At 45.1% G+C, this 17,459-nt stretch overlaps 1 protein-coding gene across 1 annotated transcript; it reads right to left on the bottom strand.

Annotated features, from left to right (window-relative positions):
- Positions 1–834: 834 nt before the first annotated feature.
- Positions 835–8,385, bottom strand: MANF (mesencephalic astrocyte derived neurotrophic factor). The gene is made up of 4 exons (XM_066616972.1): positions 8,199–8,385; positions 5,049–5,176; positions 3,414–3,555; positions 835–1,272 (listed from the first exon to the last, which is right to left on the bottom strand). The coding sequence occupies exons 1-4, from the start codon at positions 8,284–8,286 to the stop codon at positions 1,088–1,090; spliced, it is 543 nt and encodes a 180-aa protein (XP_066473069.1). The 5' UTR covers positions 8,287–8,385; the 3' UTR covers positions 835–1,087.
- Positions 8,386–17,459: the final 9,074 nt, after the last annotated feature.

Here is a 17,459-nt window from a genome sequence, read left to right as displayed (position 1 = left end):
ACCTGTTCACTCAAACTTCTGACATACTACATGTGGCCCAGACTATCTGGGTATAAACTAGCACTACCAAGTGACGTGATGAAGGGCTAAACAGCACATACTAAAGAATTAGTTTTTTTTAAATTAACTGTTATATGTGAAGTCCTTTGTACAACTAGGCCCTCAGTTTGGCTGTACTTGTCACAAGAGGCGACTAAACAGCCATCGGGTAGATGGGACTCGTTAGCCGCAGCTCATCTGAGAGAAGGAAAACTCTGATCCCAAACCTCCACTGCCTTGTGGCTACATCCAGTTATGGAAAAGGCTTCAGGAGTCAACCTCAAGGCAAAATCTGGAGCTGGAGACCCTGAGGCAGTTCATGGCTGCACACAGTCACGTTCTGGCAACTCCTGCGACTTCCGCTGGAAGCAACCGTACCGGCTTCTGCCTTTCCATTGGACCATTTCAGCAACGTGGAGGGGGGGATTTGCTGCATGGGTAACAGCCTATCCTCCTTACCTACTTTACCCAGGCTTCGCGCACTGGAGAGGACACCGTGTTCCAGAACCACCATTCAGAGCGCAATACCATAGTCTGCTGAGACTGAAGGATGCCAAAATACTGTACAACTAGTTCAGTCTTGCCTGGTTTTCCGATAAGCATCCCTGGAGAATCCAAAGATCCTTCTGCATTTGGGTCCTTCTGGTAAAGAATGTGCTTTACCACTGTATCAAGGCTCCTTTCCTGTGTTGTATCATCCTAACAGCCACTGTCCATCTGAAATGCACCATCACTTTAGTACAGAGCATAAGTATATGCTTTGAAATCACCAACATTTGCACTGAACATAAAAACTGACAGATCAGATTTCTTAACTTTATTTTAAAAATCCCATACATATGTCAATGTTTTAACATAAATCAGAGCCAAGAGAAACAAAAACTTGAGACATGACGAGGCAATTGAACCAGGATTGCAAGAACAGCTCCAATCCGACATTTGAAACCCAGTTAAATAAGTTAGAAAAGAAAACAGCTTTCCAGGAAAGAAAAATAGAAAGATTAACAATGTGTGTGACTTGCTAATGTACTAGAGGCCATAACGGTGGTCAAAGGTCTGTCCGCGAACTGGCTGCTTTCGGTGCATATTTAGGCATCAGTTCATTGATCTTCCGAATGTAGTCGGATTTTTCTGCACAGCCTTTGCATGTTTCACCCCAGTCATCTAGGATCTTCTTCAGTTCTTTGACTCTCAACTTCTTCAGATCCACTGTGCTTAGATCAATTTGTTTATCTGATGAGAAGAAAGTTGCACCTGTAAAACTGTGTTACTGTACGACACAGTGAGCAGTCCACAAACTAGTTGGGGCCCACTATAAAGACATGCAGCCCAATTCTGTGCACAAGTCAGTCACTAACAGTGAAATCCTAAGCATGTCTATTCTGAAGTTAGCACCACTGAGGCCCTCCAACTACAGGCTTGGCATCCATGGCATCCATCATTCAGTGACTAAGGGCCCAAACTCCTATCCAACTTTCCAGCACTGATGCAGTCGCAATGCAGCCCTGAAGTAAGGGAACGAACGTTCCCTTACCTTGAGGAGGTCTCCATGACTTTCCCCCTACCATACCTCTTTGACACAGCTGCATGATCACTAGAAAATTAGATAGGACTGGGCCCTAACACTGCATCCTATGCACACTGACCAGTGTACACCAGCTGCATCCTATGCACAATGACACTGAGTAGACAATGAATGCCACAATCCCCCCAAACTAGCTGTGATTAATTACTCCTGTCCATAATAACTGAGCAAGGACTACATTTTCCTTTAGAATATTACCTTTACTACAGTGCTTAATTTGTCATGCCATAATTGCACTGGAATCTTTCTAGGAGTCTTTTGTATACATGAAAAATCACTGACTTTCTGGAATTATCTTTTCAATAAGCTACCACACCCTTCCAACATTTCCTTCTCAAACCCACACTCTAAATCAACAGGCACCAAACCCCGAATCCGGCACCTGGAAAAAGCCTCCCCGTCCTGCGCAGCACTTACCATTTTGCACTGCTACCTCCTATCTTTCTAGCCAAGCTTGTCAGAAAGTTGTGCCAGGCAGCTACTTCCGCTGCCCATCGTCCCAGCAGGCTCTGTGCCCCAGTTTCACAGTGGAATCAGCTGGTCCAACTTTCTGAATAGATTGGCTAGAAAGATAAGAGGCAGCAGTGCAAAATGGTAAGCGCCTTGTAGGACAGAGAAGACTTTCTTGCTGCACAGTGGTCCACAGCTTGGAGACTACTGCTCTAAACTGTTATCACCACCTCTGTGATGGTTACTGTGATTCAGAGCACAGGATCCAAAACTAGACACAATGGCTCAATTCAGAAGCAAAAGCCAAACAATCTGACTCCTGCATTCCCCTCTCCTTTTGCATACTCCATCTCCATCTGCAATGTCCTTCTTTATGGCAAGTTACAGTTGGCCATTAACCAGGAAGTCAAGGAGAGAATTTGAGTGTACAAATTCACCTCTAAGACATGGACCCAAAAGTTCAATACTTGAAACAACAAAATGAAAGAGGTAAAATCCAATCAGCACATAATCAATGGGAACAACTGCCTCAAATTTCTTCAGTACAAGACTTCTGTCTGTGGAAAGCCAAATAATTTACAGTGTGTAAGCCCCATTGTACACACAGTGGGACATACTTCTAAGTAAATAGGCAGAAGATTGCACTATTAGCTTCGCAGCCTCCCAATACTTCTAAGCAATATTTAGATACAAATTGCTCACAACTATCTCTGAATTTGATTCTCTTACAATATTTTTCATTCACTTGGTGTTACTGGTTTTTCAATTTCTGAATTAAAATTATACCACTGAAGTGTTACTAATGGTATAATTTGCCTGATCTGTACGATTACCTAAATCAAGGGTGGGGGTATATTTAAGTTATGGAAGGCATTGTATTCTAGCAAATATTTTATTTTGGACTAATTCTGGGGATACATCAGACAGATTACCTCAGCACTTGGAGCCTTGTAAGTTAGAACCCTATGATTAGCAGAACTGGGTTGCCTGACCAGCAACTTCACACATAGTGACCCAGCTTAAAACTAGAGATTTTGCTGGAGCATGCAAAAGCTCCTCCCCCTACAACTCAAGCCACCTTAGAAGTAACACATAAGGGATTTGAGTACATGTTACAGAACAAATAGAGGTAGTCCTTGACTTATGTCCTGGTTCTGTTACAGATGGTCAGAACAGTGCTATCATTCCTGCATGAAAGCACAAGACTGGATAGAATGTGCTTGCATCAAAGTGTCAATACAGCTGCCCATAAGTCAAGATCCCTGTAAGCTGGGAACTACCTGTAGCCATAGTAAAGCAAGTTCAATCAACCCTGAAGACGACATCTGTTTGTACTCACCATACTTCAGCTCACAGATCTGACTATCTTTCTTTTTCAACTTCTCACAAATCTTCTCAACAGGGATGTGATGGCTTAGGGGTTTTGACACCTCATTGGTAATTTTAGTGGCAGCATCGCTGGTTGCTCCAATGTAATAGCACTAAAAAAGAAGCAGAAAGTTAATGCTCTGGAAATAATGATTTTTGAAAACCGTTTTTCAGAAAAAGTAGTGATAGTAGTATAGTCCTGCTTTCTCCTAGTCTTTAAATCCCTACAGAAGTGATTTGTGAAATGCCCTTTTCCTGTAAATGAAGCAGGGATGAGTAAGTATTACCACACAGAGTTCTACCACCTAAAGAGAATGAGTAAAGGTGGAGGGGCCACAATATCGCCATAAATGTTATTCTGTCATTAATGCAACTATCCCAGTGATTCCCAAACTGGTGGGTCATGACCCATAAGGGGAACTAGAAATTGGCAACACCACAACTGGGATGACTGTGCTACTGCCAAGGGAGGGAAGGGTTTTTTAAAACTTACCTGGGGGTTGCTATGGTTCTCCAGAGGGTCTGGGGAGCCTACAACCCCCTTTGTCAGCTCCAAACTGCTCTATAAAGGGGGAAAAAAAACCTGGTTTCATGGTAAAAATAGGAATAGGGTTTTGTCTTTTTTACAGCATTTTGGAGCTGCCAAAAGGGCTGTAGAGGGGGTTGCAGGCTCCCCAGAGCCTCCAGAGAGCCATAGTGACCCCCAGGTAAGTTTAAAAAAACCCTTCCCTCCCCGTCCGCAGCACAATCATCCCAATCCTATTGTTGTCCCCTCACTTCCCCCACAAATACTTACAGGGTTTCCAAAGGCTGAGTAGGACTTTGGGAACCACACTGAACTATCCAATTCATTTGGGTTTTTCCATCAATGTTTCCTGACTGGACTGAAGATGACAAGACACTTTAGGCACAGCTAAGGTTGCTGACTTCACAAGTCACATATTAAGAACTTTGTGGGCCTCAAAGACTAAAGAAAGCCACACTGTCTACTCAACCCAGCTCTGCTCACATCACCTCTTCTCCTTTCATTGTACCTTGGTGAAAAATGGAGAAAAGTAAGCAGCTGATCTAGAACTGTTACTCTTCTTTTTCACTTGCTTCCATCTCATATTTGCCAGCCCTAGTATTATAAGCTCTCTTCCTGTTTAGAGGTGGGATACAAATATTTTAAATAAATAACAGGAAGAGAGCTTATAACCATATTAAAAGACGACAATAAAAATAAATTCAATATTAGCAAACATGGAATTTTAAACATGATTCAAGACTGGGTTTCTCTAACTTAACTTTATCAACCTTGTGTCCTACATCTTTAATGTTAGTGGTACAACCTCCTCTCTCGTTTGCTCTGAATTCATTTAATGATCTGGTCTGTTCACAGAAAATTTATGTTCAAGATGGACCATGACAAAACTGAAGACCACTTTTAAGAATTATTTCCCCAAACTCTCAGTAGTGTTTGTCAGAAACTGATACTTTATCAGGCTTACTTTGTCTTACAAGAACTTTGGTCTGTTTACCATCTACTTTTTGTTTCAGATTACTTTCTTTGGAACTTTTCATCTGATTAAGCTCCAGAACTTTAACCTGGTTGCCTGCTGCTTACCAGTCGGTTCTCTTTCCCTTTTGCTTCTTTGCAGGATTTCAAAAGTTCTTTTTCAATACTGTTTGATGTGAATTCAACATTCTTGTCCTTTAGGCTCTGATAGAATCTTCCCAGAAATGACACACACACTGTGAAATGAAAATAAAATAGACAACTATAAGCAAGAAACTACTTTGTAATCAGCAAAAGTAGTTTTTTTTTTCTTTTCATTTCTTAGGCATTCATGTATCTGAAACCAAGACATGGATGAAAGTCTCCAGTGTAAAAGATAAACATATTACGGGGTGGGGGTGGGGTGGGGAAGGTGCAATTAGTTTCACGTGATAGGAGAACAGGAGTCCGTTGGAGAATATAATGCAACCATCAGTCAAAGTCATTGAAAGCAAGTTGCTACAGCACATGTTCTCCACCCTATGATGGAACATGCCACGTACTCACTCCTTAAGGAAACTGGAGGAGGCTACATTGGTTGCCCTTCTGTAAGCCCAGTTTGCTTAGAAACACATCTTCCTATCATTGCTTTACACTTCATCCTCAGTCTGGACCATCTTAAGAGGATAAAGTCCTACTACAATGTAAAACAGCATTTTTACACACTATCCTCAGTAACACACCCTTGCTGTGTATTAGAATTTACCAGACTACAGGTGACTTTACAGAGTATAAGGGCCCCTGTATCCACAGTTTCATTTATTTGAAAATTGTGTCCACAGCTCCCCCCGCCACCTGAGGGTTTTCTGAGCCAGGCAGAGGCCGTGCATGTCAGTCTGCAGTCTCTGCTGGACAGAGAAAAAACCCCATGACTTCCAGTTTTTCAGCTCCCCTGGCCTCCGGAGGGTGGGGGACATTTTCTCATATCCACGAATTCAGCTATCTGTGGGGGGTTCTGGAACAAAAACCCCTGCGAATGTGGGGGCATGCCTATACTGGGCTTCTAGGAATGTTTATACAGTGACCTGTCCTAGACCCTCTTCTCATATTACATTGACAGCATGAGAACCATTCAATACTATTCTCTGCTATGCTGCCAGCATAACACAAGAGCTACAGGCTACACATGAGGAGCTTATACCACCATTACCCCAACTTCCAGGATGGCAATAGGAAGGAGTTGTGCTGTAGACTCTTCCCATTGCTCCGGCAGCAACAAAAAAAAGGTTCAACATTTCAGTATGCTAATTTCAGCAATGAAATCTAACATATAAATTGAATGACTAGGTATATAAACATAAAAACTCATAGCTGTGATACAGAAATGAGTTGAGCTTGTGACCTTGCATTTAAGCATTATCTACAAGCTTAAATAAAGGTATTCAAGTTCAGTTTATGTGTAGATAGCAGAAAATGTGTGCGTTCCAACCGTGATGTTGGCCTGGTTATAACAATCACTAAGAGGCATCATTTATGGTATGTTTTGTTGGAGTATAGGGGTAAGAGGGAAACAGGGTGCTCCCCAACCTTTCTCAATGAGTATTAGTGATTTTCAATCACTGTTTCATGGCACACTGGTGTGCCACAAATGATCTGCAGGTGTGCCACTGGAGTCTGGGGGTGGGTCATATTAGTGCAGCCACTGGGGATGCAAGTCACCAGTCAGCACTGTGTTGTGTCTTGTCAATTGTAAAAACAAAAAAACACCTTCCCTATGTGCTATGAGATGAAAAGGATTAAAAATCGCTGCTCTACATGATGTTTCCACCTTGAGTGTACCATGTTTTGCTCTTCAGCAAAACTGTTGCTGGGCCATGCTCAGTTTCAGAAATGCTTCAGCTTATGTTTGCTTAGACTTGACACAAACTGCCCCAGAAACTGCTACCTGAAATCTGTGTGGTTAATGGTTGCAATTTATCACTGCGTGAGACAGAAACACTCTATACGTGTGTAGATCTAGAAACACTATCACTACTACAGAGGTTTTAGAAATGAAGCTTGCCATTGAGAAAAGGGTTCCAGAAATACTTCCTTGATCTCTGGCCAAGTTCATTCTTGAAGTAAACAGCCAGGAAAAGGTATTATATTAATTATAAAAGGAACTACCCATACATTTAACTACTTAACAGCAAAGAGCCAAGATGGGTAGCTTGAAAGTATACACACTCTTTCAGGAGTAAGCAGTTCAGTCATGCTACCTCTACACTGGTGTGTCACCAGAAACAAGGTCACATGAGGAAAAAACCTTCAACCAGTGGGAGGCTAGGAGTAACCATTTGCTAGGAAGTAGAAGGGAGGTCCCATGTGTGTCACTGCAATTACAGTGACTACACAAACTTGTAATCACCACATTCCCCTGCATGTTCTTAAGGACAATCATGACAGTAGTAGTCAGCCACTGGCATCGCTTGCAAGACCAGTACTCACCAGCCTGAAAGGAATGCAGCAACAGGATGCTACAGTTTTTCCTTTGCCAGCAGCTGACAGCACACCAAGCAATCCCTTTTCATTATTAAGGGAAACAGTGACTAGAGTTGATCCAAGACTGACGCCCACTTCAGCTTCACAAAAGCCTTCACTTGCCTGGAAGCCAATCTCAGTACCCTTACGAACATAAGAAGAGCCCCACTGGATCGGGCCACAGGCCCACCTGGTCCAGCTTCCTGTACCCTTCAGTGGCCCACCGGATGCCTCAGGGAGCACACAAGACAACAAGAGACCCACATCCTGGTGCCCTCCCTGCATCTGGCGTTCCGAGGTAACCTAAATCAAGAGGTTGCACATCCCCATCATAGCTTGTAACCTGTGATGGGCTTTTTTCTCCAGGAAAACGCCCAGTCCCCCTTTAAAGGCATCCAGCCCAGGTACCAGCAGCACATCCAGTGGCAGGGAGTTCCACAGACTAAGGACCCGCTGGGTGAAGAAGCCTGTCCTAAACCAGCCCTTGCACCCCAGTGGCGGGTCTACCCTTCAGGAGCACTTCCTGGGCAGCCTTCCACAGGGCACTCTTCACTGTGGCGGCCCCAGCGCAGAGCCGCCTCCTCCTGCTGCTGCTGGGGAGGCTTCGGACTGCTGAGGCCCTGCACAGACGCTTCCTTCCTCACAGCCAGTCGGGGCCACGGGCAGAAAGGGGCCCGGTCTCCAGCCGCGGGTGCTGCTCAGCGGGCCCCGCTCCCCACAGCGGCGGCCTCCTCCGCGGTCGGCCCAGCGCGGACTCACCCTCGCAGTCCCCCGCCCGCAGAGCGCGACCGTCGCCGGGGAGCAGCAGCAGGGCCAGCGCCGCCCAGAGCCCGTTGGCCGCCCGCATCCTCCCTCTCGCAGTCCGCTCGCGCCGCCCGCACTGAGCCCTTCCACAGCCGGCACCTGAAGACACACTCGCCGCCCACGCGCCACGCCATTGGTCGCCCTTCCCGACCCCTTCCGACGCTCGGGGCTGCCATTGGTCCGCTCCGTCGCGGGTCTCCACGCTCCGCTCCCTGATTGGTCGATCCGCTTTCGGGACAGGAGAGTTGGCGGCCGCCGATTGGGCCGGCGGCCGTTGAATGGATCCGAGGCGCGCGTTTTGCCGTGGCGAAGGAGCCCTATTTGGTGAGGGCAGAACTGGGCGGGACGCGCGCGCCGCCATCTTTAATTGGGGCGTGTGCCCTGCCCACAGGCGCGTGAGGCCCTGGCCGTGGCTCTCTCCTGCCTCAGACCGCGCTCGCTGTGAGGCATGCGGTGGGTTGTGGCGAGGTGGCCGCCGCAGCTGCTGTGTCTCAGAGGCTGCTTGGCCCAGACTCCAGCAGTTGCTGCTCAAGTCGCTCCCACCTGCAGCCCACACAGCACAGCAGCCCCAGTGAGGACTGTTGTGCCCAGTACTGGCAGCAGCTGGGGTCACCAGAGGGGCCCAGCCTCAGCCGGTACCCTGGCAGAGGCCGAATGGCCACAGAGGTCCTTGCCCTGTGCAGTGGTTCCCAAACTCCTTAGCATCAGGACCCACCTTGGACCACCACATGACCCCCTCATGTTTCTGAGGCCGAAACAAAAAGAGTCTCACCTTAACAGCTGCTTAAGCCTCAGTTTTTATGCTTCTTACTATGGTGGGGAGGCAGGTGAGGCAGAGCCTCCCCACTGGAGTCCTTTGAAAAGTGCATTGCACGTGGGCTGTCAGTACTTGGGTGCCTCACACAGCAATGGTGCTTTTTGAAGGACTCCAGTGGGGAGGCTCTGCCTCACCTGCCTCCCCACACACCTCATGTCCCTGGTGACTTTCTGAAGCATTCGTTGAGCTCCATGTTCCTCAGATCAGGCCTTGCATTCTTTGCCTGGCCTTACAGACGAGCCAAAGAATGTTTGCCTTTCCTTGAGAGCCCAGTCCCAAGCATGTCTACTCAGAAGTAAGGCCCATTATAGTCAAAGGGGTTACTCCCAGGAAAGTGAGATTGTAACCTGAGTAAACACATACAGGTGGCTCATTTTTCCTTAGGGCTCAATACATTTTCCTTGTCAGCTATCAGCTTGACAGTTTCAGGACCACCAACAATCAGGTCACAAACCACTGGTGGGCCCCAAACAACAGTTTGGGAAATGCTGCCCTAGTGACATCTTGCCTAGATTACTATGATGTGGGGTAAGCCTTGAAGATGGTTTGAAAACCATTGTTAGTGCAGAATGTGGCAGCCCAGTTGGTCGCAGGGGCTTGGTGTGCTGAGGGCCTGATCCAGAGCAGTGCACGCCGGCTCACTGCTGGCATGCACTATCACAATCGTGCCATAAGGCACATTTGCAGGCATTAGCATCGGCCCAGCACTGGAGCTGGCCCAGTGTGAGCCTGTGGTGGGACAGTACCTGTTGGAGGCCAGCAGTCCACTGGGCATTCTCTTGGAGCATTGGGTGGCAGAGAGGTAAGTTGGGGGGAAGGAGGTGTTCCAAGCAGGCAGAGGGTGGGCCTCCTGGCCCAACAGGAGGCATCCTTACTGTGCCAGCTAAATAGCTGATCTGAGTTGAGCAGCTCCATTGTGGGGCTGCTTCCCTTACTTGGGGGAAGGGAACAAATGCCCTTTCTTCTGAGGAGCCACTGTTCCTAGCAGGTTTAAAAACATTTTATTTCACTTGGCTTTTGAGGAGAGAGGAACCTCCTAGGGATCACTTTTTATTTCAACACCTTGGTTGCTGTTTTATACTATTTTAATTATATGTAATGTTGCTTTTACACCTTTTAATCTGCCCCAGTATCATTTTCATTGATTAATTGGTTTTATTTAATATTTTAGTTAAATTTTATTTAATTGTGGCATTGTAATTTTATTGTTGTGCATCGCTTTGAATGTTAAAAAATGACATAAACATCCTTTAAACAAACAAACCAATAATGGAATAACTGAAGTGAGGTGGGATTCCTGAGAGAATATTTAAGAGTATGAAAATGCACATGTGAATCCGGCCCTTCTATGGCTGTGGGTGGAAGAAGCAGGGAGAGGGGATGCATGTACGTTTACATACAGGGAGGGGCATGAATGTATGTTTTCAGTTCACAACACCCCCTAAGTGCATAATAAGTCATAGGGTTTTATGAATGCACGAAGAAATTGGCACTCAGTATATGGCCTGAAGCCACATAAACTAGTGGGAGGGACAATGTTTGCTCCTATTTTTTCACAGAAGCCTGTGCTGTAGCCATACCTATTCACCTGCAGTGCTGTATAATCTATGGCTTTTCAAATATGTCCACTGTGTCAGGTTATGGAACACATATGGAGTAAAGAGGGGCAGGTGTCCCCTGCCCCCTGCAGTAGTTTACTGAACAGTCTTTTCTTCTGCTCCCTTTGAATTGTATAAGGTGTGGTGGCCACATTTGAAAAAACTTCACACTCCTACTGCTTTGTCTTTGATTATGAATTAGGATGTTGTAATATCTTTGGTTGCTGTGGACAGAACAAACATTGTCCACCAGTTCACAGGTGTGTTCAGTGGCGTCACTTGGGGGGTACGGCCCGCACCAGATGATGCGCACAGGGGGGTGACGCGCACTGGGGGGTGACATGCTAAAATCGCGGTGGTTAGGAGTAACCCCATCATATTATATACCGTTGGATGTGGAATTTCGAGCGGAATACAATGCAAAAACCTGAGTGAAATATCTCCCTTCTATCAAAAGTTATGGCCAAAAAACTGGAGAACAAAAAAGGCATGGATCCCTATGGAAAGTGAAAGTGAGCCATATCGCGTGTTTACTCATGAGTAAGCGAATGTGCCTTAGTCCGTCGGAAAGGGCAGGTTGAGAGGAATCCAATGACACCAGAATGGTCCTGATCCAATGAATGCAGCCCCCCAAAACACCTGAGAAATAAGTCGCTTCCTCCAAGCAGATGAATGTATTGAGCCCTATGAAAAGCGAAACTAAGCCTCACGTCACGTTTACTCACAAGTAAGCAAACGTGCCTTGGCTGGTGTAGAAGTTCAGGTGAAGGAGAGTGCAAGGCTACCATGATGGTCCTGATCCTATGCACCTGGAGCTAAACAAGTGCTGCAGAAGGCAGCTTCCCCCCCCCCCCCCACTAAAAAGGATCAGAACAGAGGCTTCAGCTGATAAGGTGAACTTTTTTGAGACTTGCAAAGCCAAGTGGATCCTGATAGTGATCTGGTTTAAACAGAAGTTCTTAAATTGAACTGGGCACTGGGTAGGGCTGAAAACCTTACTGGTTTTGGAAGGGGGTGTTATTGCTGGCAGGCTAAAGAGGAAATTCACTTGGTGGACCAGGGCTGGCTTATTTAATTATTTGTTTTACTTTAATTATTTATGCTTATTTATTTTAATTTGCCTGATGATTTCACTTCTACCAAGACATCACTTCTGGTGAGTCTTGGACAGATTATCATGCTAAAAAGTGGGTGCCAGTGCTAAAAGTTTGAGAACTGCTGCAGTAAGGTGTTAGTAAGGATTGTGTGTGACACCACTAGTGACCAAAATCACTAAAATCACAGTTTGGAGGAGTAATACCATCATGTTATATATCAATCAATGCGTAATTTTATGCAGAATGTGTTCTTTCTTTGTTCTATCAAAAGGTACAGTGAAAAAACCAGTGGGGATGGAGTGATGGTACATCACCACACCTACCACCTGGGGTGTTGCCCCGCCCACTGCATGGGGGGGTGACGCGCTGGCATCCCGCACTGGGTAACGCAAACCCTAGTGACACCACTGGGTATGTTTCACAGTATCAGACAGATCTATAAATAATAGTCATGTTACAGCACAATCTTATGTGTAAGTTCCACTGAGTTCAGTGGCACCTATTCTCATGTAGGTGTACATAGGATTGTAGCCTTAGGATCCAATCCTATTCAACTTTCTAGCGCTGATGTAGCCATGCCAGCGGTTGTGCGCGGCATCCTGGGTGGTGGTGGGCAGTCATGGAGGTCTCCACAAGGTCAGGGAACAAATGTTCCTTTACCTTGGGACTACATTGCAGCTGCATTGATGCTGGAAGGTGGGCTAGGACTGGGCCCTTTGTTAAAAAAAAAAAATCTAAAAGGCACAATCTTTTTAACATCTCTGTTAGTGCCAGCAACAAAATCCTTGATCAGAAAACTTCCAAGTGCATCAGAATCCTTCAGAAATGATGATGGTAATAAAAACAAACAGAAAGTGAGGCAGAGAAAATCTGGGGCTGGTGAAATGGCTCAGAAAGGTCTGCATTTTATGAAAGTCTTAGGAAGCTCTTTGCAGCCTTTTAAAGCAATATATTTGGTTCTAGTGCAGAATTGGAACATTTGTTGTTCTGTTTTGAAAGACCATGGTGCACCCACTGAATATGTATTTTTTTCTTTTTAGAGAATCACAATCCTAATTCATAATATGTAGGAATATATAAAACCTATATCTAGTTTTGCACTAGAATATATATTTCTGATTGGTTATAAATTAAGTTACATAAACTCAACCCCAAATACGATGAAATATTGGACTGTGGAAGTTCAAAAGAAGCTTCTGATGAGGTAAGCATGGCTTACAGTAGCAACCAGGAATACAAATCTGAAAATGAGGCACATCACTTGTGTATGAGCCTAATACTAGCTGCAGGACTGCGGGGGGGGGGGGGGGGATCATAGGACAAGGCATTCTCAGTGGGCTCCTATTTATCTGCCAGAGGTAATGTATGAAACCAGGACAGCAATTCTGTCATGTTACTTTTGACCCTTCTGGGTCTATGTTCACGTTTCAAATCACAGCATAAACTAAACAGAAGAAATACTAAAGCCTTAGTCCAGAGGGCACTTTTCAGTAAAGTCCCGTTTGGAACAAATTATGCATGCTTCAGAAAGTAAACTAAGTATGTTTTGCACCATACAAATGCTTCTGTGCACAGCATATGATGTGTCAGACGTACAGTACTGAACTCTCCCTTTAGTTCATGTGATCTAAGATTTAGTTCTGGAGTCATCACCTGGAATGATAAAGGGAAGCCAATTCCACACTTTTTGCTACCCCTTCTAACATTTGCCACTGAAGTATTATGATGACACTGAAGTACTATGATTGCAGCAACAAAAGTTTTTAGAATAAACAAAAACAATTAATTGCTTATATATTGGTATATATACAGAACACAATTTTTCCTAGTACATGTAGCTCTACCAGGCCCCCCCCCCATCCAAGTACTGAAGTCAGCTTCTTGCTCTCTGGAGTCTAGCACTGCTTCAGTCTTAATTATAGAGCAGTGGTTCTCACACATTTAGCTCACTTTTTAGAATGCGTCGGAAGTTATGTCATGACCGGAAGTGACATCATCAAGCAGGGACATTTTTAACAATCCTAGGCTGCTATCCTACCTACACTTACCCAGGAGGAAGTCCCATTTACTATCATTCTTAAAAGAACATACAGGTCCAGCCTTGTTATACACTGATTTTTTATACACTGATTTGACTCAACATGAATGGCCCCTGCAAATGAGAAGGAATGTGCTGATCCCTGGAGAAGGGGAAAATGCACCCCTTTAAAATCAGTTTAAAAAACTGAACAGTCCTTTAACAGTAGCCTCCTTAATGAGAGAGAGAGAGGGCAGCTGACTGACAATCCATCAATCCTTCTTTCTCCAGCAGACCCCTCCCTTCCCCCTGACCACGTGAAAGAAAGGTGATCGCTTTGCACTGGTGAAGGGAGGGGCTGAGTTAAGCTTTCTAAGCTCTTGGAGGAGGACTGGTTGATGGATTGTCTTCTTAATGACTCTTATCTTACATCACAAAGGTCACAAGGCTGTTTTTACATCAACAGAGCAAAGAAACTTAGTTTTGTAAATAGATTTGCTATAGTGCAAATCAAATATAGCTTTTTGCCATCCACCGGAGTGCTTGGAACAGAACCCACGTGAATAACGAGGCTCAACCTGTACATAGTAGCTTGTTAAAAGTACAGGAACCCCTGGGGGCTGGGGGTAAGAATAGGCCCTCAGTTTGGCTGTACTTGTCATAAGAGGCGACTAAACAGCCACCAGGTAGATGGGACTTGTTAGCCTGGGAAGGCAGCTCATCTGAGAGAAGGAAAACTCTGATCCCAAACCTCCACTGCCTTGTGGCTACATCCAGTTATGGAAAAGGCTTCAGGAGTCAACCTCTAGGCAAAATCCGGAGCCGGAGTCCTGGAGGCAGTTCATGGCTGAATACAGTCACGTTCTGGCAACTCCTGTTACTTCCGGTGGGACCAACCATATTGGCTTCTGCCTTTCCATTGGACCATTTCAGCGACGTGGAGAGGGGGGATTTGCTGCATGGGTAACAGTCTATCCATATTTGCTTTACCCAGGCTCCGCGCACTGGGGAGGACACTCTGTTCCAGAACCACTATTCAGAGCGCGATACCATAGTCTTCCGAGACTGAAGGATGCCAGCAAGAAAAGTACAGGTCTGTAACATCTCCCCAAATGCAGTCACATTCCATGGTAGCATCAAGTCTAATATATTAAAATTAAAATAGTGAAATGAAGGGGGAGCCACCTAGTGGGTCCCAACCCACAGTTTGAGAAACACTATTGAGGGAAGTTGAGAGAATTTCAACCAGCCTTATAAGGCATGGAGAACAGCTCCCTCTTGTGTACTTCAGCAATACTGCCAAAGTTACAGTACTGTTGAGAGGTTACAGCAGAGTTGGTTCATAGGCAAGGCAAGTCAGTACAGAGTAAATTAAATGGACAGATTAGATAGTGGATACTTAGTGAAACTACTGGACTTTGTGATAGACTTCAGTGGTCCATTTTATCCTTTAATAACTTAAAAATGCATTTTAAAAGCTCATGAAATGATGTGGACATGTCATGGAAAATGTGTCATGCATCACTTATGTGCTACAGGTATAAGGCACTAACAGACGCATATGACACTAGTCTATAAAGCAGTCACTACACTACACAAATGGGGTTGGCACTGGGAATCATATTCTTCCTGTAACAAAGTGTTCTGTTTGAATACTGGAAAAATGCAGTTTCTACAACAGCTGTACTATGATAAATATCTGCTGACATCAGAGTAGTAACTGTGTGCTGAATGCACAATAGAACAATCATTTGGAAAAATCTGTAGACTTTTAACTGGGATCTTCCATGTGCAAAACATGCATTCTTCCACAATAGCTCATCTCCAAAGCCATGACTGCAAATGGAATGTCAGTGACTGATGGCCACATCTGATCCTAGGTTGAGTTTGAAGCAGCAGCCCAGATGTGAACGTGCCAACAGCAAAATCCATAATTCAAAGTCAGGAAAAAAATGAAAATGATTTTTCATTTCATTTTCAGTGAAAAGGAAAAAAGGAAAAAAAATGATGATGACCAACCCAAAAGTTAAAAAGTAGAGAGTCCTACTGAATTCTTCATCAGGCTAGATCAGGAGTGCTCAAAACCCGGCCCTGGGGCCACTTGAGTCTCCAATGAGCCTCTGGCCCTCCTGAGATTTGTTGGAGCCCACTGTGGCCCGACGCAACTGATCTCAGCTTGAGGGTGACTGTTTGACCTCTCACGTGACCTGTGGGATGAGGGCTACCTCCACTGCTTGCTGTTTTACATCTGTGATGCAGTAGTGGCAGCAAAGGAAAGGCCAGCCTTGCTTTGTGCAAGGCCTTTTATAGGCCTTAGGCTATCGCAAGACTGTCATTCATTCATATAAGTTCATCTTTAGTATATTCATTTATGCTCTGGTTTCTCTTCAGATCGCATATTCATTTATGTAAACTTATGTAAATTTATTCAAATTTTAAATGTAAATTAATTCTTTTTTACCTGGCCCCTGACACATTGTCAGAGAGCTGAAGTGGACCTCCTGCCAAAAACTTTGGACACCCCTTCGCTAGATGATAAGCAGATGAATGGAGGAGGGCTACCTTAAAGACTAGCACATTTATTTCTATGTAAGCTGGATAGTCCACTTCATTAAATGCACAAAGTAAAATCCTCAGCAGGCAAGTGTGTATATATACACACACTGGTGCACAGAGAGAAGCAATTGAAAACAGAAGCCTGATTCCTAAATGCTACTGAACTTGCCAAGGCAAGTTCCCCAGCTCAGAGGCAGCTAGTAGTGACAGTGCTGTGCGTACACAGATCCTGTGTCTGCTTAAACATGATGGAAGACGGGGAAAGATAAAGTGCCAGATCCAGCAGTCTAAGAAAATAAGAGCTAAACATACAATCTGATGAGGGCATCATCAATTTTATTTTTGCCCCCTATAAATCTTCAAATGAGAGTCTTGCTTTTGACACAGCTGTGTTTACCAGGATTAGGGAGGGAACAGTGCTCTCCTTTTCAGTGTGGCTCCATCCTTTGTGGACCAGTCTTGCTGGGGGGGGGGGGATCAGGGAACTGTTTTTTTCTCATGTGGAAAGTAGTGACTGCCCTTGAAAGAAAAATGTCACAGCGGATGTATTTCCCTCCCCATTGCTACTGTCCCGTTGTTGTCATGTTTCCTCTGTGTGCTTGCTTGGGGTACTCTTTCTCACACACATATCAGTCTGGGGCTGCTGCTGTTGAATGCTTGTTGGCTTGCTTACAAAAGGCGCAATCCTAACCAGGTCTACTCAGAAGTAGGTCCTATTTTGTTCAATGGGACTTACTCTCAGGAAAGTGTGGTCAGGATTGCAGCCTAAGGGCCCAATCCTATCCAACTTTCCAGCACTGGTACAGTCACAGTGCAGCTCCAAGGTGAGGGAACAAATGCTCCCTGACCTTGAGGAGGCTTGTTACTGCCTCCCTACCACAGGATGCAGTGCACACCCCATTGGCACAACTGCACTGGCACTGGAAAATTGGATAGGATTGGGCCCTGTGTTGAGCACCAGCACCATTTGTTCACTCTCCCACCTCAAGCTGTTCTTCTTGCTGTCTGTTCATGCTGCTGACAGGTCTCAGCCTAGAGAAGCAACCTGGCAGAGTGAGGGCCACATAAGCGAGTCAGTAAGATGATTTTTTTCAGATTATCTGCATGTGTGTGGTACATCATATAGATATT

This window comes from Tiliqua scincoides, chromosome 2 (genome assembly GCF_035046505.1).
Source record: "Tiliqua scincoides isolate rTilSci1 chromosome 2, rTilSci1.hap2, whole genome shotgun sequence".
NCBI classification, from domain to species: Eukaryota; Metazoa; Chordata; class Lepidosauria; order Squamata; family Scincidae; genus Tiliqua; species Tiliqua scincoides.
This window is presented reverse-complemented; position numbering and strand designations above follow the sequence as displayed.

Excerpts from the sequence above, each read along its gene's own strand:
- MANF (XM_066616972.1), bottom strand. The coding sequence starts at position 8,286 with ATGCGGGCGGCCAACGGGCTCTGGGCGGCGCTGGCCCTGCTGCTGCTC. Across the intron at positions 3,556-5,048 it reads AAGGGAAAGAGAACCGACTG|TGCTATTACATTGGAGCAAC; the intron begins GTAAGCAGCAGG and ends CTTCTTTTTTAG. Across the intron at positions 1,273-3,413 it reads GATCTGTGAGCTGAAGTATG|ATAAACAAATTGATCTAAGC; the intron begins GTGAGTACAAAC and ends TCTTCTCATCAG.